Source organism: Dermacentor albipictus, chromosome 1 (assembly GCF_038994185.2).
Source record: "Dermacentor albipictus isolate Rhodes 1998 colony chromosome 1, USDA_Dalb.pri_finalv2, whole genome shotgun sequence".
NCBI classification, from domain to species: Eukaryota; Metazoa; Arthropoda; class Arachnida; order Ixodida; family Ixodidae; genus Dermacentor; species Dermacentor albipictus.
In genome coordinates, this window is record NC_091821.1 from 338510077 (window position 1) to 338537427 (window position 27351).

At 42.3% G+C, this 27351-nt stretch overlaps 1 protein-coding gene across 1 annotated transcript in view; it reads right to left on the reverse strand.

The window, feature by feature from the left end:
- Window positions 1-27351, reverse strand: part of LOC135901953 (lysosomal dipeptide transporter MFSD1-like) — a 37375-nt gene that overhangs the window by 5020 nt on the left and 5004 nt on the right. The window contains exons 5-10 of the mRNA XM_065431839.2: window positions 24584-24680; window positions 22448-22546; window positions 17828-17939; window positions 17081-17137; window positions 9221-9377; window positions 3994-4091 (exon numbers count right to left, since the gene is read on the reverse strand). Coding sequence (XP_065287911.1) covers window positions 3994-4091; window positions 9221-9377; window positions 17081-17137; window positions 17828-17939; window positions 22448-22546; window positions 24584-24680 — 620 coding nt within the window. The remainder of the gene's footprint in view (window positions 1-3993; window positions 4092-9220; window positions 9378-17080; window positions 17138-17827; window positions 17940-22447; window positions 22547-24583; window positions 24681-27351) is intronic.

Here is a 27351-nt window from a genome sequence, read left to right on the forward strand (position 1 = left end):
AGCTCAGTAGGTAGGATAGGTCCTTGTGTTTATGAAGGGCCAAATTCAAGTGCTCTGCGTAAGCCATTTAATTTATTATTAGGCTTTAAACATCTGGATCGCTAGAGATTTCAGTGGCACCACTTCAGCCGCTTCTTACTATTCTATGCGGAGTGGGTGAGTGATATTAACTGGGTCACCTGATTAACTTCAGATGAAAGGCCATCAGAGGAATACTTGACCCCTGCCACCCAATAGATTTTTCTAACAGGTACAGTCAGACCTCAATGTAACAATGTAGGTAAGATAGGCAATTTGCCTCGTTATATAAAAATTTATATTTCGATTCAACCTTTTATGAAAATAAGTATAGTTGCCGATGAATTTTATTACATGGAAGGGGCTGCAAAATTTTACGAATCATTAGGCAATCGGAAAAAGCAAATTTGAATGAGGAAAGAATTTTGTTGAATTTGAGAGTTGGCGACGAAAGATACGGTTTGATGCCGTGATGACGACATCTGCCCATTGGCGGTTCAAAGCAAAGCCAGCCACACTTTCGCGTCAACTCCGCCTCTGCGGCTGATAGTGTTGGCTACAGTGAGATGGTGCTATCATGAAAGCTGCTGGCAGTGGAGAGCAAATGCTTTGTGTGCCTCTCGCTTCAATGCATCTCCAAAACTGAGATTACACAGTACTAAATGCATGGGAAGACAGCGCACGTTATGTCACCCCATGTCGGCACAACCACTCTTTGAACATGCAGCAGATTACATACCTCTAACACTGGGTGCATGGGCTGCATATATGCTCAATCATGCTGTAAGCCATGTGCAACCACGGCCTTGCTAGAAAAGGAGATGCGCGCCAACCTGCCCCATACTTCCTCCCCCCTCCCTCGCATACACTTGATTGCAGTATCACGAGCTCACTTCCCTGCCCCTTTCCCCTTGCTCACACAGGAAGCAGCCACCATCCTTTTCAGCTCACCCTCACATGCTTCCACTTGCACCCAAAGCACATAGCAGCAGGGCACGATACAATCTTATTGCACTTGGACTTTAAAAAGAACATGATGCTCCTCCACTTCAGCGGTCATTGTAGGTAGAGCGGGGTGCGTTTTGAGAGGTGCGGTCACAAGCAGCCGCTTGTTAAGCCATTTCAACTCTACCATTGTTCAAACATTTCAATTCAACCATTTGACCACCTGTGTGAACGGAAGCTTCCATTTATTGCCTCGGTATTCTGTCGCAGTGGCAGTGAAAATTCATTATAATGGAATTGTGTATAAACACACTTCATTATATTGAGATTCTAAATACATGGTGCTCTAGGAACAGGAAGTTATAAAATGTTCAATACTCCATTATATAGAGAATTTCACTATAGTATTCAACTTGGTTATACAGTATAGAGGCTTAACTGTATACATATACATACTAATTTGTGTACCTGTAAAACAAAAAACACAAATTCAATAAATATATTTGTTTGTGCAAACCAGTACACTTAATTTCCTCCTGAAAGTATGGATTGCCTGCTGCAGCTGCTGTCCGTATAGTTTGTGTATTTATGCACACCTCAAGGGAAGGAGTGAAATAATTGTTTCTACCTAAAAGCTGGGCTCTGCTATAGAAATGTGATGCCACTCAGAGAAAAAGAGGAAGCAGGAAAGAAAGCAACAAATCTTAATAATGTTACAGGGGTGATTGCAGCTGTTGGGAGCCAGTTGGGTTACCTAACATAAACGCAGGTGCAGGGACAATTTCTGGCGGCACAAACATGAATGGTGTCAGCGCTGTACTATCATCTTGTTGCACTGCAGCTATGTGCAAATAGCAAACTGCAGTGACTGTGCACCGTAGAACACACAAGCACTGCATGTAAACTTCATTTTAAAGCTGCCACCATCACTGCAGTAATGAGAAGAAACTATGGTGGTAAGAGATGCATGAACACACTCACTTGAAATCAACTGGAAGCACAGACAAAACGTGTGTCACCGCAAGATGTACCATATTCATTCGAGTCTAAAGCGCCCCCGATTGTAATGCACACCCGTTCTCCGAGGGTAAGTGGGGGGGGGGGGAGGTAGGACCCGCCCTTGATTGCAACATGCACCCCTTTGATATGACTTAAAGATGACTTAAAGAAAGAAACGTCCTTTACAGTACCGTGCTCCTCATTCCTTCATACGGAAATATAACTTTCTCTCATTTGGAAAAACAAAGATTTACTCCCAATACACTAAAGTTGAGATAAATAGAAAAAGTCACAGTTTCAACCGAAAGGCGAAGCATCGATTGCGATAGCAAATTAGAAGACAGCTATATGAAAAGTAAGGATAGTAGTTTTATGGGCCGTGTATCGCAGATTGATTTCAAGATAGGGGCCACATGGCCGCGCCATATGCAGCAGCTACCACAGTAGAACGGCTCTTCTGTTTGCGCCAGTCTCGCACGCAAGTTTCGGGAACTGCGCATGCCTGTGATGTGGCCCGGTTTCTGTCCGTCTCCGCACACATGATTACTTTCCTTTTAATTGCGGTGTCGTGTGTCTTCGCAGTCGGCGCTTCCATGCTGACAGAGCAAACGCAGAAAATGGGAAGACGAACAGTGTACTAACCTAAGCACACATACTACAGTACATGGAGGAAGCTACGGCTGCTAGGCTCGAAGGACATACGAGGCGGCTATTTTGAAATGCCGATGGCAATATGGTAATGCAAATTTAGGGTCGTATTCGACTCTAAAGCTCATGCAGTTTTTGGACCCACTTTATCGGAAAAAAAAGTGCGTGTTAGATGCGAGCAAATATGGTAAATGCTCAAGGAGATGCGACATAGACATGACTTGAGAAGAAGGCAAGGTTTAATCACTTGTAGCTCTTAATAGAGCACGCTGACACAACTTTTGTGAGAAATTATACCAGAAGAGATACTCTACGCTTAGGTGGTACTCTTATGAGCAACAAAAATGTTTTTAGGGAGTCCTTAAAGTAAATAAGGGATGTACAGCATGTTTATTTCCTGTTAAGATTGTACCTTATCTTTTGTAGAAATTAGGTCAATGAACAAAAAAAAGAGGTAAGAAAATGTTTTGTTATTTGGTGTAATTTTTTTTGCATCACTCTTCTTAACAACACAACTCTTAATCCACTGCGCTGGGGGTTCAAGTTTTGGTGTAGGGAGTCAAAACATTTTTGGGGACCAAGGAAAATAGCGTGTTACTACTGCACATGTGCGAGATGCAAATTAAGTTGAAGGCTTGCATCAGGTGTATCACTTTCCATAAACATCGGGCTAGCTGAAAGTTGCACCGAAAGCCTTGCATCAACAAACCTGGCAGCAACCATCGAGATGATGGCTCTTGCCTTGCACCAAAACCAACCAGATTACAGAGCAATTGTTAACATTCTTAAGCAATGAATGGTGATGTAGGCTACAATTTTCGTCTTGTGTAGAAAACAAGGATTGAGTGATAAATCACGAATGTTTTTGAGATTGGTGCCTAGTTCTGAGAGCTCATCAACATAAACCAGTGGGACTCCTCTGATGTAGCCATTGCTTACTTGAGGGAAGGAAAATGCAATTGCTTTAAAGACTCTACAGTGCAAACTTAGCAACTCAGATTTGGTATTAACAACAAAGTGCACCTGAGGACATTAGTTCACGTAGCATACTCCTCACAGTTTGCCATATCATTTTTGTTGCAGTGGCAATGTAAGCGCAAGATGCAAAGTGGTGGTGCAAGAACGTGTTACAAAACTTCCTGCAACCATGTGCTTCAATTCTGCATGTTTGCCAGTCCTTATCCCCACCAAAACTTCAGGGCTGCTATGCTAGAACTGTAAAAGGTCTCAACAGGCTGATGTCATAGAGCCACGATTTTCACCAGATAAAACTCTATTGAAAAGCTTAGTGTTCTTATGCAGCATGGGTGTAGCACACAGTTGCTCCTTGTTCCATTAAATCAGAAAGGCTGGCAATAGGGCTAATGAGCTCTCGTCACTTACATGCCATAAGCAGTGCCCAGCTGATGTTCCGGTATCACCATGGCAACCAAAGGCCAGAAGGCACACGCCAGAAGCGAATACATCAGCCCCATCAGAACCTGAAAAAAAAAGTGTATGTGATACACTAAATTAATGACAACACTGTGCAATCATGTATATGGTGCATTGGTGAAAATACAACATCAAGTGCCTAAAAAATATTTGTGGACATCTGAAATGAATATAATCTGGAAAGCCTAAAATATCTGTTTCTAAAAGGAACTCTAAATAAGAATACTATATCAGTTTTTACAGATAAGGTATTCATTGAAAACTCTATTTTCACTAATTTCATGGCAATAGGTTGATTAGAAGAGAAAATACCTAAATGTCAGTTACATTTCTTCAATTTTTCAGTGAAACGCTAGCATCATTGCGACCTGCATTATTGTTAATCTGCTACATTAGGTTATTTTAAAAATTGAACGCTCTTAATTGCCATTCTACACTGGAAATGAGCTTGAGGCTCCACCGTGCTATGGCTTCCCGTTTATAGTACTAACCTGCCTGTCATTCAAGCCACAAAAGATTCTTTAGAACACGAACCCTGCTGATACAATGTATGCAATAAAAGTCAAGCATATTGATGGACCATCGTACTGTTACGGGAAGGAAGAAGCGCATGTCTATTCACAGATTGCTTTTTATGGCGGAGCCAACAAGCGTTTGAGCAGCGATGATCCTAAACTCTTCTTCCACCATCAGCATCCTTTTCTTCCCACTTTACAGACTGTAACAATATCGTAGAGTTTTCTACAAAAATTACTAAAAGGGAACTCTCTGGTGCTAGTGTCTGCGGTAGACAAGGGTGTCTGTTCAGACAGCACAGGAGTGTTGCGCAGCACACACACACTCCTTGCCTATATTTTGTCCAAGGTAAATGTATACATTGGAGCAAAGCTTCTATAAAAGCTTATACGTTCAAAAACGTGGCAGTACGTCAGTGGTTAATGGGGTTTAGCACTATCTGTGTGTCGAAGGGGCGCTTCTGGCAGAATTCTAGGAAAAAAAGGCCATATCCAGGAAAAAAAGAAGAAACAGCATCAGACCAACAAAAATTACTTCGTTGGCATGCCACAACTTGACTCAATGTGCCTTTCAAGCTAAGAATAGGTTTTTAGTATGGTGCAAAAAAAAGTCAGTCTTGTGGTCTTCACTATCGCTACTGGTTGTCGCTGTTTCTTCTTTTACCCTCCCACCCCACCATCTCCCCCCAAAATAATCTTTGGTTTTCAATGCTGGTAGCATCGTCTCCAAGGATGTCAAGCAATAATGGCCATTGCAGCTGCATGACCATCGCAGCTGCACGAAGGCAGCTAAAGTGACCAAATATCTTGGTTATTTGTTCACTTTAGCTGAGTCGTAACTTGCTGCTTTTGATTGAACATGGTGACTCATGATGAAACACCTCAGATAACCACGTCCAGCAATTAAGCTCGCTGGATTAAAGCATGACATGTGAGGGGGGACTTCAATAGCTGGTGAACTCTACGAGCATGCCTTTTTTCCACACTCTACAGGGCTGCATTGCATTGTTATTGATGGTGGCATGAACACCAGTTTCTAGTGGAAGCTGGAAAAGAGCCATACTATTTTATTAAAGATAAAGTGAAAGACAATCTTATTTGCTTTGAGTGCCACATCTAAATAACAGTGGTAAGGAATTTTATGTCTGAATGACATAGATTGCCTTGTTTTTAACTAAATTTATTTTTCTTCAGTAGTATGTTTCCTCCTCACCTAGCTGTGCTTCTATCGTATTTCCTACAGCCACCATTTAACTTAAACTTAAACACTAAACTTAAACAAATTCAACAAAAAGGTAAACATAGGCAACAAATAATGCCACAAGGGCATCTGATGCCATGAGTGTGAATATTCGACAAATCTATGTACTAGCACTACTCATTTCTGTGGTAAGTGAAAGATCGCAGTTACAAAGCTCCCTCTGGCAATTTTTGCAGAAAAATGATGACATGCATACATTGCTTACTTTTTCCAGTGACCACCTTTTCCGGTGAGCATTTTCACCGTCACTGAAGTGACACTACGCTTTATGTTCTATATAGTGCCTATTGGTGAGGTCAATGTAAGAGTCTCCAGATCGATTTTGACAACATTGGTGTAACTTAACATCCACTCATTGCTCTGTATGTGTATTTCTACTACATTGCACCCCTACAGGAAACCTGCCACTGTGATTTGGAATCAAACCCTCAACCTTGTGCTCAGCAGCAGAACCCCAATACTTCTGCAATGGGCACCAGCATGTTTCTGCTAAGATAACCATCTGTTAAGGTAAACTGATTTCCAAAGGTTTCTTCATGCTCATCTTCGAGCAGTTCCGGGGACGTCGACCGACAATTTGAACTGGTGGACTGGGCGGAAAAGGCCAAGCAGGCCCAGGGCCTTACTTGAGCCCTAACACTCAGCCACATCCCTCTTTACCCTTCCCCCTTTCAATAAAGTTTATCACCTCGAGCAGGTCTAAAGAGCACATATAAAAAAAAATTTTGTTTCTGAACCAAAGCAGGTACTGCTGAAGCTTGAACTAAGCTGAATTCTCTTGCTGTCGATTGTGGGAATCCTCAAGTACCACGGCCGTGGCATGCGTGGCAAACGTGTTGGGTGCGCGCATGCCAAGCAGGCTGTGGAGAGGGGAAACCTTCCTTTCGTGAGCAGGGCATGGAAATCACAAGTGCTATTAGTGCCACCGAGTGTGTCACGTGAGGTCCCTCTGACATCGCCCGACTCTTTGGTCACTAGCGAGCAGCGAGTGTGGAAGCATCTGCCGCCGCTCTCGTTTTCCCACGCATGGTTATTCAACCGCTTTTTCCGGCATGGCAATTGATGTGGCCGGCTGTGTCCCCAGCTGGTAAGTCGGAAGCCCTTCTTTACCTAGCATATTATTCTCTTCGAGGAAACCCTTAGTTATGCCAAATATAGCCAGTTGGCCTGCTCGAAGTGTTACTTTCAGTCATAATGAATGCTTTCTGAGTGTAGCCATGGTTGTCGTCTATTATGGTTTCCTCAAGTTTGTACCGGACCGTGGTTGCTGAGCAGGGGTGCACCAACCATGGAGCTTGGTGTGCTGAGGCAAAGCACCGTAGGCATGTCCCCCTTATCCCAACGCTATGCAGCCACCACTCCTGACAAAGGCATGCCGAATGGTAACACTTGTTACTGTAGCCTAAAGTGAAGTTTAGTCGCGAGAAGCTCATGCATGTAGGATGTGTTAAGGAGTCGTGAAATACTTATAACTATACTGGTTTTAACAATATATCAGTTATAACAACGAAAAACTGCTGCACCGTCAACTTTTGTATGTTTTCTATGGGGAATAACCCGCTTACTACAATGTCCCCATGCCACATTATCGGTTTTAACAATGAAGTCTGGCTGCTGGGTGTCTGTGCTGAAAGGTAATGGAATACAACATCCTTGAAAAAAAAAAAAAAAGTGAAATGCAAGCCGCTGCATAATCGCCCACCACCCCAGCTGCTGCTGCACGTTTTTCTCCATGAAAGATGCATGACAGCCTCGCACGCATTTCTCCCACTGCCCTTCCACCCCTCCAAACACGAATGGGCTGCGCCCATAGCTCTGCGCTGCGCCACCCTACAAAACAGGAATGGACCGCTGCCAGCACTGCTCCCAGATTAGGGCACCCTACCCAGATTGATCGCTCGGCCAGGCCCTCACAGTTCTTTATTCTATGGCCCTCATTCTGTGCAATTCTGCTAACAGATTAAGTTGCTCGTGCTTGTCTTTTTTCGTTGGGAGTCACTGGTGAAACGGTAGATGGCCGATTTGCCCGCTGATCATTGGCAATGCACAACATTGCCGGTGAAAAGAAAGTACACAGCTCTAGATTTGGAAACGAAGTGCTTCTAACCGATGAGGCAATTGTCACGAACGTGTTTGCACCAGATAGCGACAGTGAAGGCCACGACAATAGCGCTGACGCAGTAAGGCAAGCTACCTCAATATTGTTCCCACAGGAGCTCCTGTAGATGATTCAGTCACTCATGCGCTTGTTTTTGTGAGGGACCTTCTTCACTACGTGGAACACCTGGATGCCTTGGAGAAGGTTGCCGGCAAGCTTCGTGTAAAGCAGGCAAGGCTGATGGACATGTGGTTTTATCGTGCAAGCCAGTGGGAAGTGTGTGGCGAGATGCTTGTGGCGATCATGTCCCAGCATTTCTTCTGGTTTTCTCAAGCTGAGATGCTGCTGCGGCAACCTTCAGCATTGTTTAAAAGGTGCCTTTTGGGGCAACCAAAGCGATGCTTTGGCAGAGCTAGTATGTCGCTTGCCGCCCGTGACCCCTCTTTGCAGTCGTTATAGCAGTACCATTCTCGAACACTGACAGCCGCGGCTTGTTAACAACACGTGATCACAGCATGCAGGAACCAGAGTTAAACAGTTAAATGAAGCAATAGAATCAGAAGCCAGATGAAGGAAGGCGGTGGGGAGAACTGGCCTCCCCACCATTATAGTTTTCTTGGAACAGCTATGCCATCCCCAATTTTGATTTTTTTTCATGCAACCTGGTTATAACAATTATCGGTTATAACAATGGAATTCTTGTGGCACTTGAATATTGTTATAAGTGGTTTGACTGTAGTTATAAAGCTGATTTGACACATCCAAGTGTTCATGCACGAGCGTGGGGAGCATACATGCTGGCATATGCTGCATAAAGCAACACCAATTTAAGGTGATGGATGGCAAGTATGTATTGTATGCGGTGACACTGCTCAAAAGATGTTCATTTGTGAACAATGAAAAGCATGGCATGCTTTGCTGCAGCAGTGACAGATGGCACTACACCTCTGTTGCAGTGATGTCACAAGTTCCCCATTTGTGATCATAGGGCTAGGCTTTATCACTCGATTTTGAGAACCAATCTCAAGAATACCGCCAAGATAACACTTGAACTTTGCTGCAGAGCTGAGAAAAAGTGTAGTGAATGTGAACAACACCATTCACTTTCTGTCAAAGAGGAAAACAAGTCATGAATGTATACATGTTCCATCTGAAGCAGACACCTAGGCGGGCCAGGTGCCGCCACTTCAGGTGATGACAACTTCTGCTGCATTCGTGTAAAAAAAAACGCCTGTAGAAGACCACGACAAAAACTGATTCTGCGGTAAAAACACGATGAAGAAGACCATGCATCACAATTACCATGGCAATCCAGGGGTTGAGGAAGGTGAAGGCAAGCAGCCCGTGAGCAGCAAGTGTCCCAAAGACCGCCGCTGTGACCCAGATCAGGTTTCTACCCAGCAAATCCACCAGGATGCCAAAGACGGGTGAGGCAAAAGCCGAAATAAGGTATGGGACACTGCAAAAAATTGCATGGAAAAAGATGAAGTAGCAGTAAATGGTATATCTACAAGTAGCATACACTGTGCTTTTCTTCTCCAATTCCAAGCTCAAAAATGCACCTCATGCGATTTTTGAAACTATGCTGTGAATATAAAGGAAGGCTTATCTTTTATTTGATGCAGTAGTGCTACAAAAGATGGTTGACCTATAGAAGGAAGCCAACCATTTGTCTAGCTCGACATTCTCCAAAATGAAATTCTTCAGGTCTATGCTGTGAAGGTGGTGTGAAACATGCTGCAAGGCGACATTGGGGAAGACCTATCTTCGTTGGTTCGCACAACAGAATTTTAGTGGTGATGATGCACTAATTAGAGGCAACTGAACATATGACTGAAAATCCAGCTACTACCACTGCTTATGCAGCAGAAGCAATGTGCAGGATCTTTTCCCTCTGATATTTCTTTTACATTGCCACTATATTCTGGGGCAGGTCGTGTCACATCCATAGTAAAGTAGAAAGAAATTTAAAATGAAATGGATCTTTGCAAAAAATGAAACTTCAAATGCGACCAAAACAGCAAGTGTCACTGTTGTACGCAACAGTTCTACTTCAACAGTGAAGCCGTTAGCCCTTTATAGGGCACGGCAGCTGGCCGCAGGGGCACATGGATAACCCTTTTGTATTCATCGTGCAGACAGCCGCAACCCTGCTGCTGATAGCCGCAGGTCATGGCCCAAATGAAACACCAAGCCTCCAGATGGACAACACGCAGACTGCGCATCCGCTTCCGGACCGCTACACCACCGAGCCAGTCCCACTGGCACTGCACGGCAACAGCCCACTATCAACAGCCCACTATCAACATACTTCTTCGACCATTCCGAGCGCCAGTCCAGGGTTCAACTCGACGTTGGTGGCGCATCGATCGCTTCGTGCTATAAGAAGGGGCGACACGTTTCCGCGGGCCATAGGGCACGGCAGCTGGCCGCCGGGGCACATGGATAACCCTTTTGTATTCATCGTGCAGACAGCCGCAACCCTGCTGCTGATAGCCGCAGGTCATGGCCATAATGAAACACCAAGCCTCCAGATGGACAACACGCAGACTGCGCATCCGCTTCCGGACCGCTACACCACCGAGCCAGTCCCACTGGCACTGCACGGCAACAGCCCACTATCAACATACTTCTTCGACCATTCCGAGCGCCAGTCCAGGGTTCAACTCGACGTTGGTGGCGCATCGATCGCTTCGTGCTATAAGAAGGGGCGACACGTTTCCGCGGGCCATAGGGCACGGCAGCTGGCCGCAGGGGCACATGGATAACCCTTTTGTATTCATCGTGCAGGTAAGAAAGCACTTTAAAGATTGCATGCACTCGAACGAGCTCTGTTTAGTTGTGCTGCCGTGCCCTGGGCTGCTGTGTGAACTAATCTTTGACATAGTGGATCTCGTCAAATTATTGCTACTAGCTGGAGATATTGAAACAAACCCGGGTCCTGATACACCCGATATTTCGCGGCAACTACAACAAATCATGAAGGATTTAAAAGAAATTAAGGAACAGCGTTTAACCGCAATAGAGAAGAAACTAGAGCAACTTACAACCCTAGACAAAAAGATTTCGTCTTGCGCGGAGAAGGTAACTAAACTAGAGAAAGTCGTTTCAACGCTGGAACTAAGACTAGATGACCTTGAAAACCACTCCAGACGATCCAATCTAATTGTGTATGGTGTGCCAGAAGAGGAAAAGGAAAATGAAGACACATTACAGCTTACAGTAAATGAAAAAATTGTCAAAAATGTCCTGAAACTCGAAGCTGTAAGTATCGAACGTACTCATAGATTAGGCAGGCCGGATACCACTAAAACAAGACCAATAATTTTTAAACTTCTCGACTTTAGAGACAAAACTAAAATCTTGAGAAACTGTTTCAAGCTAAAGGGGTCAAGTTTTTCTATTTCCGAAGATTTTTCGCCTCGCGTAAGAGACTTAAGAAGGAAATTATGGAATTCTGCCAAACCAAGGAAAGAATCGGGAGATAAAATTAATCTAATTTATGACAAACTACGAATCAATGGCGAAATGTTCTACTGGGACGAAGAAAATAATAATATAGCTCCTCTGAAAGCAGGTTCCGTTAATCCTGATCCAAAAAACCAACAACATGGCCCTCGAAGCCTACGTTCACGCCGAACTTGATATCCGACTTATCCTTCTTGAACATAAATGCCCGTAGCATATTAAAAAAAACGGATTCCCTTGAAGCCTTGATTCTTGCATATAAACCTGACTTTCTAACACTAACAGAAACCTGGCTAACAGCTGATATTAAAGATGTTGAGATAGCCCCTGCCAACTACGCTATCATCCGGAAAGACGGGACAACACGAGGCGGTGGCGTGGCCAATCTAGTAAAGAAAGAAATCCTGTTTTTAATGTTACCGGATGTTGAGGGCGTTGAGGCCATCTTTTGTAAACTGCGCTTCGCATCTTATACTGTTGTCGTAGGCTGCGTCTATCGCAGTCCTTCTTCCGGCCTCGACAATGTGCGCCGATTGCATGAATATACCGAGCAATATGCATCAGGGTCCAGAATAATAATCGCAGGTGATTTTAACGTTCCTGAAGTGAATTGGCAAACAATGCAGCATCGTTCACCCTGTGCGGATGTGTTACTTGACTTTATGTTATCGTTCAACCTTACACAAATTGTAACTGAACCTACACGTGTACAGGGATCCAGCTGTTCCATACTAGATCTAATATTCCTCAGCAATCACTTCATAAATGACGAAACAAGATTAAGCTTACTAGATGGTATTTCGGATCACAAAATTACCCATTGCACTATACCCCTTCACGACAGTGTTACCCCTCAGCAAATCATTGCTTACCCAGACTATAGTAAAGCTAACGACACTAGTATACTTGATTACCTGATTAATGAATACGACATGTTTTTACAACTTTCCCATAACAGCACTACAGACATCGATACACTGTGGCTCGCATTTTCCGCCATTATATCTCATTGTATAACCAATTACATACCAACTAGAAAAAAGAAACTTACTAGACCTAATCCATGGATAACGCGTGACGTTATACACGCGAAACGAAAAGTAAACTGAATGCGAAAATTGCTGAAAACTAACCCATTAAAATTTACGCATGAAAATCTCAGCGCAGCTATCCAACTTATGAAATCAAAAATTAAGACAGCCAAACAGTTCTACTTTACTAATACACTCACAAACTTTTTTAAAACTGCTCCCACAAAGTTCTGGAGCTACATTAACCAAAAGAATCGTAATGACAACGAAGCCTCAAATGAAGATAACAGGAACTCTGCTAACTTGCTTAATGACTACTTCTGCTCCGTTTTCACTGAGGACAACGGCACACTACCACAAGCAGGCTTCTCTAGAAATAAGCCACTAGAGCCACTCACATTAACCGAAGCAGGCATACTTAACCTACTGCTTAATTTAGACCCAAAGAAATCACCAGGACCTGATAATATTCCAAATGCATTCCTTCGCAGATACGCTGAGTGGATGGCCAAGTACTTATTAATAATTTTTAACAACTCAATCTCCTCAGGTAGCCTCCCTAAGGATTGGAAAACAGCTAAAGTGAAACCAATTCATAAATCGGGAAGTAAAACAGAACCCGCTAACTACAGACCAATCTCACTAACATGCACTGTTTGCAAACTACTAGAGCACATTATCTTAAAGCACATAACCAAACACCTTGAACAGGAAGAAATACTAATGGATTGTCAGCATGGTTTTCGTACAGGAGTTTCCACAGTCACACAACTAATTGAGCTTGTCCACGATGTATCGTTAAGTACTGACCAACAGAAACAAATCGATCTAATCTTTCTAGATTTTTCAAAAGCTTTCGATCGCGTAACACATAAGAAATTAATTTATAAACTCGAACTTACCTTGGGAAAGGGCCCTATTCTGAACTGGATCAAAGACTACCTTACTAACCGCACTCAATTTGTAGAAGTTAACCAGCAATATTCCATGAAATCTAGCGTAAGATCCGGAGTTCCACAAGGAAGTGTTCTAGCTCCAGTTTTATTTCTCATTTACATTAATGATCTGCCTTCTAATATTCCAGTCAATGTTAGACTTTTTGCTGACGATTGTGTTCTGTATCAGGTAATGAACTCTCATAATGACCATGTGGCCTTGAACGACGCTTTGTCACTTGTGTACAAATGGTGTATCGAATGGCAAATGACTTTAAATATTAAAAAATCAGCTATTTTATCAATTACTAGAAAAAAGCTCGCATCAGATTTTAATTACACTATAAATAAAGCCACACTTAACAAAGTGAAGGAGTACAAGTACCTTGGCTTAACATTAACACACGATTTCAGATGGGAGCGCCATGTTAACAACGTTACCTCGACCGCACAAAAAAAATTGTTTTTCCTGAACAGACGTCTTAGACTAGCACCCCCATACACAAAACTACTAGCATATAACACATATGTCAGATCTGTATTAGAGTATGCTAACGTTGTTTGGTTTCCTTTCACCAATGAACTCATTAACAAACTAGAAGCAATTCAAAGGAAGGCACTCAGATATATTTACAACAAACATAGGTTAACAGACTCACCCACAGAATTGCTAAAACAGGCCGGTATACTGACCTTACAAAAACGAGCCAAGCTTGCACGATTAAAATTTATGTATCAACTTATTCATAATGAATTGAAAATAGACAGTTCTAAATACATATCTTTAGCACAAACACGACTCACCCGACATAAACATTCACTATCATTAAACGAACACCCATTTCATACAGAAAGCCATAAGCATTCGTTTTTCCCTTTAATGACACGTGAGTGGAACAAGCTGGACCCTAATATTACAGACAGCCCATCGTTAACTACTTTTTTGACATTAGCCGAAAATGAATTGCGTGTTTCGCAATTATGATGTACTTGTGTCACCATCTATTTTTGTGCCATTTTATTTCATTAGATTGTGTACATAATCACAATTTCTTTAACGACACCTTAACCGTATCTTATGGATTACTACCTCTTGTGTATACCTCACTTTTATAACTTGTATTACTTGCCATTACTGAGTACTATTGTTGATTTATGCAAATTGTTTACTTCCTTCTTGTTGTAATTATTGCTTACCACCATTGATGTTTGACAGACTACCTCATTACCCCTTGTTACTCTTAAATTTAATGCTATGTATTGTGTAATTTATGCATACCATTTTGTTCACCTTTGTATATTTTCTGGCTTTGATTACCTGTTGCTTTTTTTATCAACATTATTACAGTGTATAACGTTACTTTTATGCCTACTACATTGTCTGCCTCTGCTAACTGCATGTTTAATATGTCTAACCTTATTATTGCGCTAATTATTATTGTTACACTGCAAGATAACTATGTATGCCCTTCCTGTTATGATCCCTGATGGGATCGACAGTATGAATAAATAAATAAATAAATAAATAAATAAATAAATAAATAAATAAATAAATAAATAAATAAAGACTGTTGACTACAGGCAACATACTGGACAATTTTTTTTTCTTGCTAATTTCGGTAATGAGTACAATATTTCTGACTAAATGTCTGTAGCTAACACTGTATAACATGCAGCATGCATCAACTGTTGGTTTAGAGCAGGAACACACGATAAGTAAGAAGTTTGGCACGCGACTCGCTTTCTTTTGAAAGCACTGTCACAGGAGACAGGCTGATGCAAGATCTCTGGCTGTAGGGGTGTCGTACACGTGATGCAAAGCAAATGAAATGTGCGTTGATGGTTCACATACGACGAGAGCTGTCTGTGAAAGCTCTAAACAAAGCCTTAGGTGGATTCGGATGAAGCCCACTTCCAGTTTTCTGTCTGAAGTTTACCCTCCTGCTGCTGAAAAAGCTTCAGTAAAATATATTTTTATTTTTGCTGATTATGCTTATTCTCTCTGTTTCGCACATTTAGATGAAAAATAAACAATTTCAAGGGGTATTTATATATGCCATCATTAAAGAGTTAAGGGAAGTTTCGCAGCTATTTTAGTGCAGTGAAGGCTGCTGTACGTTGGTGTGCTTGCTGTCAACTGTCAGCAATGTAAACGGCATTGGAGTCCCAAATTTTTGCTTTAGAAAGCAATTATCAGCCATTATAAAATTAAAATTACCTAGTGTATACATCACTGAAATGGATGACGACTTCTTGGCACATTTTTTTCTTTTTTCGGACAGTAATCCGTAATTTTTGCTTCTCATGTCAAGTTTTACTGGCTCCACGTTGGAGGTGAGCTAGGAGTTTGTACGGTTGCGACGGTAAAAGCTGCTGGCATGGTACGGGAACACAGCCAGTGTGGGAGCCCTTAAGCGGCTGTATGATGGCTTTGCTGATGAATCACCACTAAGAAAAGCCAGAAAACAGACCCCTAGTACTTCTAGAGGGTGTGAGAACCCACTTATACAGCTTTGCTGTCTTTAATGTATCAACTGCTAAGATTGGCATACATCTTGCAGAGGATTTCTTTCCTTTCCGTGGTGGCAGCTCGAAAGGCTTCATTACTCAATCTGAAACAAAATGCATCTTGGGCATTACCCCTCTGGTGGCATTACTGCAGCATCTGCACTGTTTCCCGTCACTGGTGATGTTGCACAAAATAACTTCTAGGGCAGCCACTTCACAAAAATTCCATTTGCACTATGGTGCATGTCACCTCCTAAAGGTTGCCCAAATTATAAAAAAGAAAGAAGAAAAAAAAAAACACAGGATGAAGGGGTGGCTAAAAGACTAAGTAAGCACAGGTTGAAAAAAAGCAGCTTCTTTTCTTTTTTTGACTTTCCTAATCTTTGAATGAATAGATATGGCCATGACTTATTTTTCAGAGCTAACATCAATTGTGAACTAAGGTTTGATATGTGTACAAATAGTGTATGCTTGTTCTGTAACCTAAAATAATATATGTGGAGTTATAGAAGCAGTGCCCTGCATACCATGTGGCCCATTCTCATGGTAAACAAAAAGCCAGGTAAATGCAATGAATGTTTCTTGTCTTTTGAGGTTCTGTTAAAAAAAGTTGCATTGTACATAATTCTTAAGGCCTCAAAAGGTCAGACTTGTCAATGTTTTTGTGGCCATGTTGCACTTATGAAAATACAGCCAAAATAAGTTTGCAGATGGTACCTATAATAATTGTAGGTTTCAAAAAGTTCTTTAAGTTAAGACAGAAATGAGATGGCAAAAAATCATTGTAAACAATGACTCCAGCAGTCTCCGAACTCACTGACGTCTCTGTCCTTGCTTTCATAATTTTAAAGCAGAGCGCGAGAAACTCACAAATGATGCACATGTGCATAGGTCTTGCTATTCAGGCTCACCCCTTAATGAATCAGCCATCAGGAGCCCATGTAAACAATGCTAACTTTAAATACTCAATCATTGCATGGCAGTCACACAGCTAAAGTGGCATACTGAGTCATGGTCAAGAATACCGTGCATGAAACACCTGTTGTTACGGACACACCAATACCCAAGAGCCTGTCAAAATAGCCTACTGCTGGTCCAAGCGCAACAATTAAGTACAAAATAGGAACTTATCTCTGTGACAAGCACCTTCCTTGCAAGTATACAGAAAATAAAGCTCACATCCATGCAAGAGTAAAATGGCACATTATAAGCCAACTCACCTATCAACTGAGTTTGCTGCAACGGCAGAGAACTGGTACTTTCTCTGAAAGAAGACCCTGTTGGGAAAAAATAATGCTCATGGTAAATGCCCAGTTTTGTTATATAGATGCTGTTCTGTGATCTCACTTGAACCAAGTGTCTGCCTTACTGAACAACTATTGACCAATCAGAAAGGAGTGTTTGGGAAGCGCAGTTGTGTCGGTATACTTTTATACTTTTGCAAGGCTAGGTTTTAAACATCCATGACTGCTTGTATTGCTACCTTTTCTCTGCAACTCCTCCTTTAGCAACTAGAGAGAAATGCACTCGTCACAGGTCATAGCGAAATGCCAATACAAGGCAGAATAGTGGCTTTTCAGAAGCAATAGAGAAATTTAGCTGAGTGCTTATGGTCTGCTCTGCTCAGACCGATGTATTCTAGCAATTTGCACGCAGCTGCTTAGCTGGAACTTCAGTGCATATGCGCTCAACACTCATGCAAGCAGTGCAAAGCTAGAACACTTCCCTCCATATAAAGCTGGGTGAGCAGAGCATCAGCGTGTATACACTTGTCCTATTTGTCGTTTTGCAACGAAGGTGGCACTGAATAGCTCACATCTCAATAAGAAGTGGTTATCAAAGATTCCAACACAATGCAGTTCCCTATAGAGCCCTGGCACATGAAATCAGGGTGGAACGGAGTGTAAGCAACGTTCAAATAAACCTCTGAAATGGTGGAAGAGATTGCTACTCTGAATAATACTCACGTTCCCAGGCCAATGAAGGGAAATATGGTGACATAGTACGACACACAGATGAAGCACAGAAGCCAGAAGGTCTTGGGAAAGTAGCGCACATCGCTCAGCTTCACCACCTCACCTGCACAAAGATCACTATTAGGCCAGCACTAGGTACTAACAAATGTTATGTATGCTAACATATGGCTGACAAAAACTTAAAGCACAGGTAAACAATTTAAAAGCTCACATGCTTCATTTGCTCAATATCTCTGTGCACGTGGAGACCATCAACATTGTACTAATCGTCAACAAAGACCCATGATATATTCAGGTTTCTGGAACATATAGTGAGTACTGCTATGGCTGAAAATTGGAGATGGGATCAGGTACGTGTGGAAGTGGGATACAGCAGGCAGACATGAGCTCCTTAAAAAAACTAGTTTACATCTCCCCCATACGTGCTATTCAAGCTGAAGAGCCTTGAGTGAAACAGCTATCATTACAATAGTAAGGGACCATTTCCAATCTCATCGACACCTTATTCCTTCTCCATATCTCTGCTCCTTTCACTAAACTTGCCAATACTTTAAATGACAAGAGGTATCCCAATAATCTCCTTTCCCATCAAGCTGGCTCCCATTATCGTGTCATATACAGTCGTACCTTGATATATTGAACAGCTCGGTGATTGCAAAATAGTTCAATATAGCCAGAATTCAATATATAGATCACGTAAAAAATTGATAAAGAACTTGTACAAATGAATAAATGAACCAATCATATAGCTTTACACAAAGTATTTATTTCTTTGGTTGAAAGTACTGCAGCAGTGTAGCCTGCAACTTATTGGCAGCCGCATGCTTAAACACGGGAGTCCTCAACATGTCTAAATGATCCACAAGCGATAGGCCAGTGCCTTCTATTGCACCACAGTAGTGGCGTAGAAGGGCCAAAGCAGCAACAGTCTCAGTTGAAGTTGGCAGCAGGGCAACCTCAGCACTTGTGGGATCAACCTCGACAACATCTTCGTTTGGCCACTACGTACTTCTGCTGCAATCTCCACGTCCATCAATCAAAGCATTTTGAAACACTGTCAATAATAAAGCACAGTATTAAGTGGCGTTTGCCATGGCATCTATGAGTGAGACCAGTGCATGCATGCTGTCGCGTATCTTTGTGGAAGCAAACCGCCATTCTTTGCGAGGCGCGGCAGGCACAGAGCCAGGCACCGAGGAGGAGTCAGTGTGGCCAATGCAATGTGTCGTTGACATTATCGAACTAACCCAGCTGCTACGTGCATACGCCGCTACGTTCCAATGGCGCCCTCAGCACTATCGATGTGTGCAGCTATAGTGTGCAGCAGTCAGGAATGTTCATCACACCACCGATATCTTTGAGGGTGTTGCAGGAAGGCTCGCCGCCTATCAACAGAAGGTCTCTTCGATTTGGCTGCACCTTTTGCACTAGTTCAGAAAAGTGTCATGCCAGTGCAGCGCCAGTTCTTGAAGTGTGTGTAGCGTGACACTAGCGCTTTCGTAGCAGTGGTCAAATCGAGGACAAAAGTGCAGAAACGCACAGGCCTTCGTCTGCTGCGACTGGGCCGCTGTGGCTTTTCTTTTGTTGGTGTGTCATTATTCAAAAAGCATGACCAAGTGTGGTTTCCACACCTTTCTGAATCATATATGGCACGTTTCAAACGACTGACCGATGTTGTTTCGCACATACTTAATGTCGAGGTAACGGTAAGCTCGTGAAAATTAATACAAACGACTGTGACCTGAGGGAAAATCCCGGCCTTCAGTGCACTTAGCAGCAGTTGAACCCGGAAAGCGCCCTTAACAAGATGCTGCGTACACATCCTGAAGAAAACTGGCATCCGTGCTGCGTTACTAATAGCAGGCGCCATCGATGCCATCTACCAACACCCGCACGGCCACGGAGCCGCATGTGTCGTCTGCTATCAAAAGCCTTGCACTACGTGCATGAGAAAAGAACTTGCGGAGAGTCTAGTGCCGAAGTGTACATGAACTCGTGCAGCACGACGTCAAATCAAGTGCCGAAGTGCAGGTGGCGCTAGCTGCACTGGCAAATCGAGTGCTAGAGTGCTGCACCCCCTGAACTAGTGCATAAAGCGCAGCCAAATCGAGGAGACCTAGAGTGCCTGTGGTATGGGATGGCGGAGTTTGATATATCCATTTTAAGTCCAACCCCGGTAGAAATAAAAAATTAAAAATGCCTGCGATTTTCCAGGTGACATAGAAAGGGTTCGATATACGCAATAATTTAATATATCTGTGTTTGATATATCGAGGTTTGACTGTACCACATGGTATGCAAAGGAACTTCTAATCAGTATACAGGAAAAATTGACATTAAGACAAATTCTATGCAACAGACTGGTGAACTTAAGCTTAATAAGGGGGTGTAGACATGCCCAGCTTTCAGGAGTACCATTATGATGTGCTGAGTGATGTCTTTTGTGCATAACTTATTTATTTAAAGATACAACTTTTGCAGGCCTCATCTGCGGCTATTACAATTTCACATAGTGCGCGCGTGCGTGCGTGTGTGTGTGTGTGCATGCGCGCATGCGTGCATATAGAGTTAAACCTTGATGTAATGCACTTCAATACTGTAACGAAATTCTCGAAATAATGATGTGTGTTTATACACGGTTTCAGTAGGATGAAATTTCACTGCTGCTGTGAAGGGAGATCGAGACAATAGAAACTTCTGCAATGCAGATGGTCAAATGGTTGAATTACATGCAGCTGCTTTCAACAAATCTTTCAAATCATGCACCGCACAACCAAGAGTGACTGCCAAAGCAAAGCAGATTTACGTTATGTTTCAAGTCAGCATGATAAGATCCTATCACGCCCTGTGTGCTGAATGCTTTAGGTGCGAGTGAAAGCTTGCAAAGGTGAGTCGAGAAGGATGGTGGCTTGATGAGCGCCGTCTTCCTGTATGAGCTAGGCAAAAGGGGCAGTGGGGAGCGAGCGTGTGATTAAGCCCGCGTGAGGGCAGGAGTTGGGGGCATGTTGGCACACACCTCATTTTCTAGCGCAGCCGTAGCCACACATGGCTATCAGCATGGCTGAGTGCATACACAGCCTGTGCGCCCCGTTCTAGAGGCAATCTGCTGTGCTTGCAGACTGGGTGAGCTGAGATGGCTTGGCATCATGCGCATTTAGTGCTGGACGTGCAATCTGTTGTTTCAGAGATGCGCTGAGGCAAAAGGGAGACAAACCATTCGCTCCCTGCTGCCAGTTCTTTTCATGATAGCATCGTCCCACTGACTATGAGCAGCCAGGCCAGAATGGACACGAAAGCATGGCTGGCTTCACTTCGTACCACTGATGTGAAGATATCGTCAACACGGCATGAAACTAACTTTTGTCGCCGACTCTATAATTCATCAGTTATTTTTATCGCTGAAGTCTTTTTCCAACTGCCCAACAATTCAGAACATATTGCAACGCCTTCCATGTAAGAAAAATCGGTAACTGTGCTTGATTGGATAAAATATAATTTCAATATAACAAACCAAATTGCAGATTTTACTGCCTTCATTATATCGAGGTTTAACTCTCTCTCTATATATTAACGGTGAAGTAGACATGTATGAAGCGACTTATTGACGTTTCAATTGAAATCTGGCTGAAACTTGTGTATGTGTACATATATATGAAATATACTGAAGTTCACCAATGTAAGCATCATGGTTTATATTCGTGTAGGCCACGATGTGTACTTATGCCACGCTGTCGCTATTTGTGATGCTACATTACTGCCAGCTGTATTACCGGCTCAATAATTACTGCAACAGGGGAGTTGAGACTAAACTTCTGTCTTGGCAGTCTTGAGTCATATGAGCAGCTTTCCAAATGGATGGTTAAAACTACTATCACGAAAACTATAGGAGACATGTCCTCTATATTTACAGAAAGTAAGAGGACTTGTGGCCTGGAAATGTAGATGTACACCTTCAGACAAAAAGTATAGAACAAGAAATCAGGCATATGGCAAATCAGCTCCGCAGAAGTTTGCAAGGTAGAGGAAGGTTCACAGAAGGAAAAAGTTGTCATCCACACATCTGTAGCACGAAGGTACAAAGGAAAACCATACAGATCTTTTAGAAAGAAAGCTGCACAACTGAAAGACCATTTGTATGGGTCCGGGTTTGTATGTGGGACCAATGCCTTTCTCAGGCTGTCACTACAACATACAAGCTAACCAAGAGGCTAGCAGATTGCATAGCAAGGCCGAATTAATAAAAAACTGGAAGCACAGGGACACTGAATATGGCAAATCAGTTCTGCGAAAGTCCATAAGGTGGAGCACTGTCTATACTGACTTGCCATATTCAGTGTCCCTCTGCTTTGAACTGACTAGTCATTTGGCCTCACTCTGATCCAATAGCCTCCTCATTTGTTCAAATGGTAAAACGAGTGCTCGGAAAGGCATTGGTCCTGGGAGTGATCCGCTGACCAGGATGAATTTTTCTTCAACTGCAAGGCTTCCTTTCCGTGAAACCTGTATTGGCTTGCCTTTGCAGCTTCATGCTACAGTTGGGTCGATGACAATTTTTCCTTTCAAGAAATCGGGCAGTTCAGTTTGTCCTCATAGCACTACAGGAGTACGCACCAGTCATGGCATCTTCACGTCCCATAATACGTTGCGCTCTGCGGTCAAGAACAGCCAGCACGACTGCACACAGCATCGACATCACACACCAGGAGGCAGCTGAAAACAAAAGTAGAGATTGAAAAGAAGAAGCATGCTGGAGGTTCACTAACCTTACAGAAGCATCAACATGGATGATTATGTCTATGAAACACCACGTAAGCATTCAGCTCAAGAGCTTCAAGCCACAGTGAGTACCTTAGTGTCAAATGTACTATCATGAAGAATTTAAACAAATGGAAATGAAACTTTAGCTAGTCATTACTCAAGTGTGCATTGCGACACTGACATGTAAACAGGCAGTTGCTGTGTGTGTGTGTGTGTGTGTGTGTGTGTGTGTGTGTGTGTGTGTGTGTGTGTGTGTTAGACAAACTCCCTTATCAACACAAAATATTTGCTAATGGCAATGAACAGAGAAGCATGAAAGTCTACTTTCTGACTTGGATAAGCTATCTGCATGTCACACAGGCCTGCAAGTACAACATGCATCTTTATAAATTCAAAAGCAACCGTGTTTGTGCAAGCATTCTGATACACCTTTATGTACTTTCAACTTCTGCTCAAAACCTTATCATAAAAATTATAACATTAAGATCTTGTTAATTTGAACTTTATTAATTCAGAAATCTGATAAGAATAACTTCACGGTACTGGAAAGTGTATGCATTATGCATTTATGACATCAAACTCTCATTAGTTCAAATGTATTTGGCAGTGTACTAGTTGATTCTGATAACTCCCAAAGCACGCTATGATACAAAGTCGCAAAGACCATATTGCCATTGTCATCAGCAAGAACCATATAAGATTGACATAAATGCCTTGCAGGCTTTGCACATTTTTGTTTAGAAGAACCAAGTTGCGCATTCGAAAAAGACAACCACAGGAAAAGGCGACGGAGATGGAAAGAGCACAAACTATTGATAGTTTGCACTCTTTCTGTCTCTGTCGCCTTTTCTTGTGGTTGTTTTTTGAACGCACAACTTAGTTCTTTAAAGCAATGCGCCAACTAGCCCAGCAAGAAGTGCTTCTAAAGCACCTTTTTATTTTTGCATTTAGCGCCATGCATGAAATTGCATTGACCACTGCCTTTAGGACTACGTGGTAACAATTTGTGTTCTAGACAAGAGCAACCACAAATTCATCTACAGTGGTTGCATCAAATCTGCCAGTACCATAGGAATGTATGACTAGTTACCAGCAAGCTCACTGATGACAGAATAATGGGAATGTGTTACACAGATCAAAGCACTTGTCTTGCGCCACTGCAAGTGCTTATCAGTCACGAGATGTAGCAGCAGGATCACTCTGCACACTTCATCTATTCCAACTTCTCTTGTTTTGCAAGTGTTTCACAAATGAAAAAAGCATTAGACCACTCCTGACGATGTGGCATCACTGTCATCTACATCTCTTTCGTGAAATTTATTATAGTAGCCCAAGTGTAAAACAAATCCTCTTTTGTTTACCTGCTTCATCTCGCCAAGAATTGACCACCAGCTAAACATCAGTGTACCAAGGTACTCAACAAAACAGCCCTACACTTCATTCATGCAAAGCTACAGCTCGGAATAAAACCACCTGCTGCCCTCCATCGTCTCTATCAGAGACCCTTCATTGTTCAAATCATAATTATGTGATGACCCATTATAACTTGTTCTGCCCCTTTCTCTCCAATGCCAAAAGGCATTGAGAGTAAATAAATGAAATGATGACAATTGCAGCTTCCTGGTTGATTTTGTTCAAAACGGAAAACGAGTGTTCTGTAAATAAAGGCATCTTGATGTATTTAGGTGTTTGTTTTCTTGATACAGTCAATAATTCTACATTTGGTTAATTTTGACATTTTTTTCTAGTCCTGTGAAGGCTAAATTAAAGAGATATTACAGTAGACATTTTATTAACCTGTATCCATTACCACATTGCATGGCAAAGAAAGAAGAAGAAGGAATGGAAGCACTTCTGTGCAATGATAAGCAGTGTGTATATACTACTGTCAAGCATAAGTAATGAGGCAGCGGCAACAGCCAGAGAAGCCACTATTTATTGCTCTGCCTAAGAAAGCAAAAACGTTCAGCAGTTCATTCACTCACTCACCAATGAGGAGTGCTATTCCCAACCCTGTGAACCCGGGGTACAACTTGGCCACTGCTGCGTACAGGAATGGCATGGTCATAAAGTTGGCTGTACTTCCCTGCAAATAGAATACTTGGGTAACCAAGAGGCAGCAAACATTTCCACAAGTAGGGAATGCTATGCCTCAATGTATTGTTGTATGGTTGGTGCTCTTCCGAACCATCCACAAAGGAATCCCAAAAATCTGTCCCATCAAATGTTCAGTGAATGAAAGTACACTCCAACCTATGTGATATTAAACAAATGACTCCAAAATGGTCAGCTTATAAGATTAACACACAGGTAACATGGGCATACTAAAGGTCCTTTGAAGTTAAGCAGCACAGAGCTTTCACAAGAACATTACTTCAAGAGATATGTGTCAATGCTACACGGTCTCCAGATGGTCTCTGCGGAAGCTTTTAACAAAAACCGCAACGCATTCTAAAACACAAAAGTGACGAGGGACAAAATAAGCTAAAGATGTGCCGAAGGAAAACGAGGACACTTTGATGTGTAGCAGCCAGTTACCAACATGCACACTGCGCCAATATTGCACTGATTCTGCTGTTGGCTATGGCAGGTGTGCCAGCCCTGCTGTACCGGCATGTTCGTGATTGAGATTGCAGATGTCATGAAAGTGTTTAGGGCTTATAAATTTCTATAATACAGTAAAACTAGTTTTTATTTGGTAAAAGTTGAACTTCCGTATTCATACGGAATATTTTTTCTTTTGCACACCTTTTAGGCTCAAGAGTATTCCCTTTAAATTTTTACGGACAAATGTGGGCTCCCTTGATTTAAAGTTCCCTTCAGCTAGGCCTCCTTTGATGCGCCCATCAGACAACGCACACCTTCCCTTGAAGTAAAAGTTCTTTGGTTCAAAGGATTTTGAAAGTGCCCATGTGACTGGGGTATAAGAGTTCACTTTACAGGAGCCTACACAATATTTGGTATTTTGTGCCTAGATTCATTTAACGGTGGAGGATCATTAAAGAGACTACACAGGAACATTATGTTGTGTCAGTAAATTAGGCTTCTGCAATAGCACTAAGAAAATGACACAAAAATTAAAGGCTGGTGGTGACACTGTCCCAAAGTTTCTCCACCAGCTCACCGTGGTGTTATGGAGTGCCATGACAATTTCTACTTGGGTCTAGTTAACTGTTTTATCAGAAAGGAAAGACTACATTGCATTCTAAAGGAACCAAACATTCAACCTAGCAAGTTTCAAGTACCCTTCCTGCAGTAAACCAGCTCATAAAGAAAAGAAAGAAACATTGAAATTGGCGATGCCATACTGACACTTACACAGAGGTTTTAGTGTGAAATTAATACGGGAGCTTGACCTTCATTTTCTTCAGCATTAAACAATTTCCTTCTGCCAGATGAGTGAAAAAAAGATTTCTAAATTTAAGAAATTTCATTCTGGGGTTTTACGTGACAAGTGCACGACCTGATTATGAGGCACGCTGTTGTGACGGCTCCACATAAGTTTTGATCACCTGGGGTTCTTCAACGTGCACGTAAATCCAAGCACATGGGTATCATTGCACATCACCCCTGTCGAAATGTGGAAATAGAAATCTCAACCCCATGCACAGCAGCACAACGCTGTGGCACTGCCCACCACATTGGGTCAGAAATGGAGTTCTCAAAGGATAATTTACCAGACTAAACAGATTCAGGGTTGCTATTTAGCGACCCTCCAAAGGGTAATATTTGTATGTTAATGAGAGTTACTTTTATTTATTTATTTATTTATCTATTTATTTATTAGTATTATCCTCAGGGCCAGAGGCATTACAGAGGAGAGTGGAACATACGGGAAAAAATACATGATACAGGCTTTTGCTCTGTTATTACAATGTTAGCTAAAAAGATGAGATAACAGCGGGAAGCAACAAAAATTCAAGCAATTGACCAATAACAAATATAATTACATACTTGGTTAGTTACATTGCAAGACACTTGTGCTTAAAACATTATGAAACTGGGAATAGTGAGCAGTGGACGTGACTGATCCTGGAAGGTGGTTCCAGTCCTGTGAGGTGCGGGGTACAAATGATTGATATTATGTTTGCATTAAGCATGACATTATTCACACCTTTTGTGCATGATCGAAACGAGAGGAAATGTAGATGGAGGAAGAATAAGGTTGTTGTGTAGGGTGGGACTGCAGTATATTTTGTGGAAGAGACATAGGCGAGAAAACTTGCGGCGACAGGCGAGTGACGCAAGCTGTAGGGACTCTTTCCTTAAAGTGAGACTGGCAGTACGACTTAGTTGATTTAGGAGTATGGCTTTAATTTTTGCAGTCATGCTGGTGACAAACTATTTTGTATGTTACGGATCCCATGCAGAAAGAGCACTTGTATGAACTGACGTGCAGCAAGTTGGCTATTTCATAAAATTTTCCTCATTTCTGAGGCTATTGTATGGTTAACAATCTCCAACCAGCATCATATTGCGGCTTGCGAGTGATCAGCGCAGGAACCACCTTCTCTAGGGTGCTCATTGTCGCTTACTTATTCAGTGCTCTTATCTGAGCATTGGCATATCCAATGAAGCCACTAAATGCAAATTAATACCTTACTGTAGAGCACTGAGACAAGTCATAGGTATATGGGGTGGTAGAGAGAAGGCGGCACTATAATATCAATTTAGCCAGGAGGAACACAGAAAAGGACAGTGAAATACTACAAGAAAATGCATTTAACACACAGCAGGCTAACCTGCAATGCTGAATG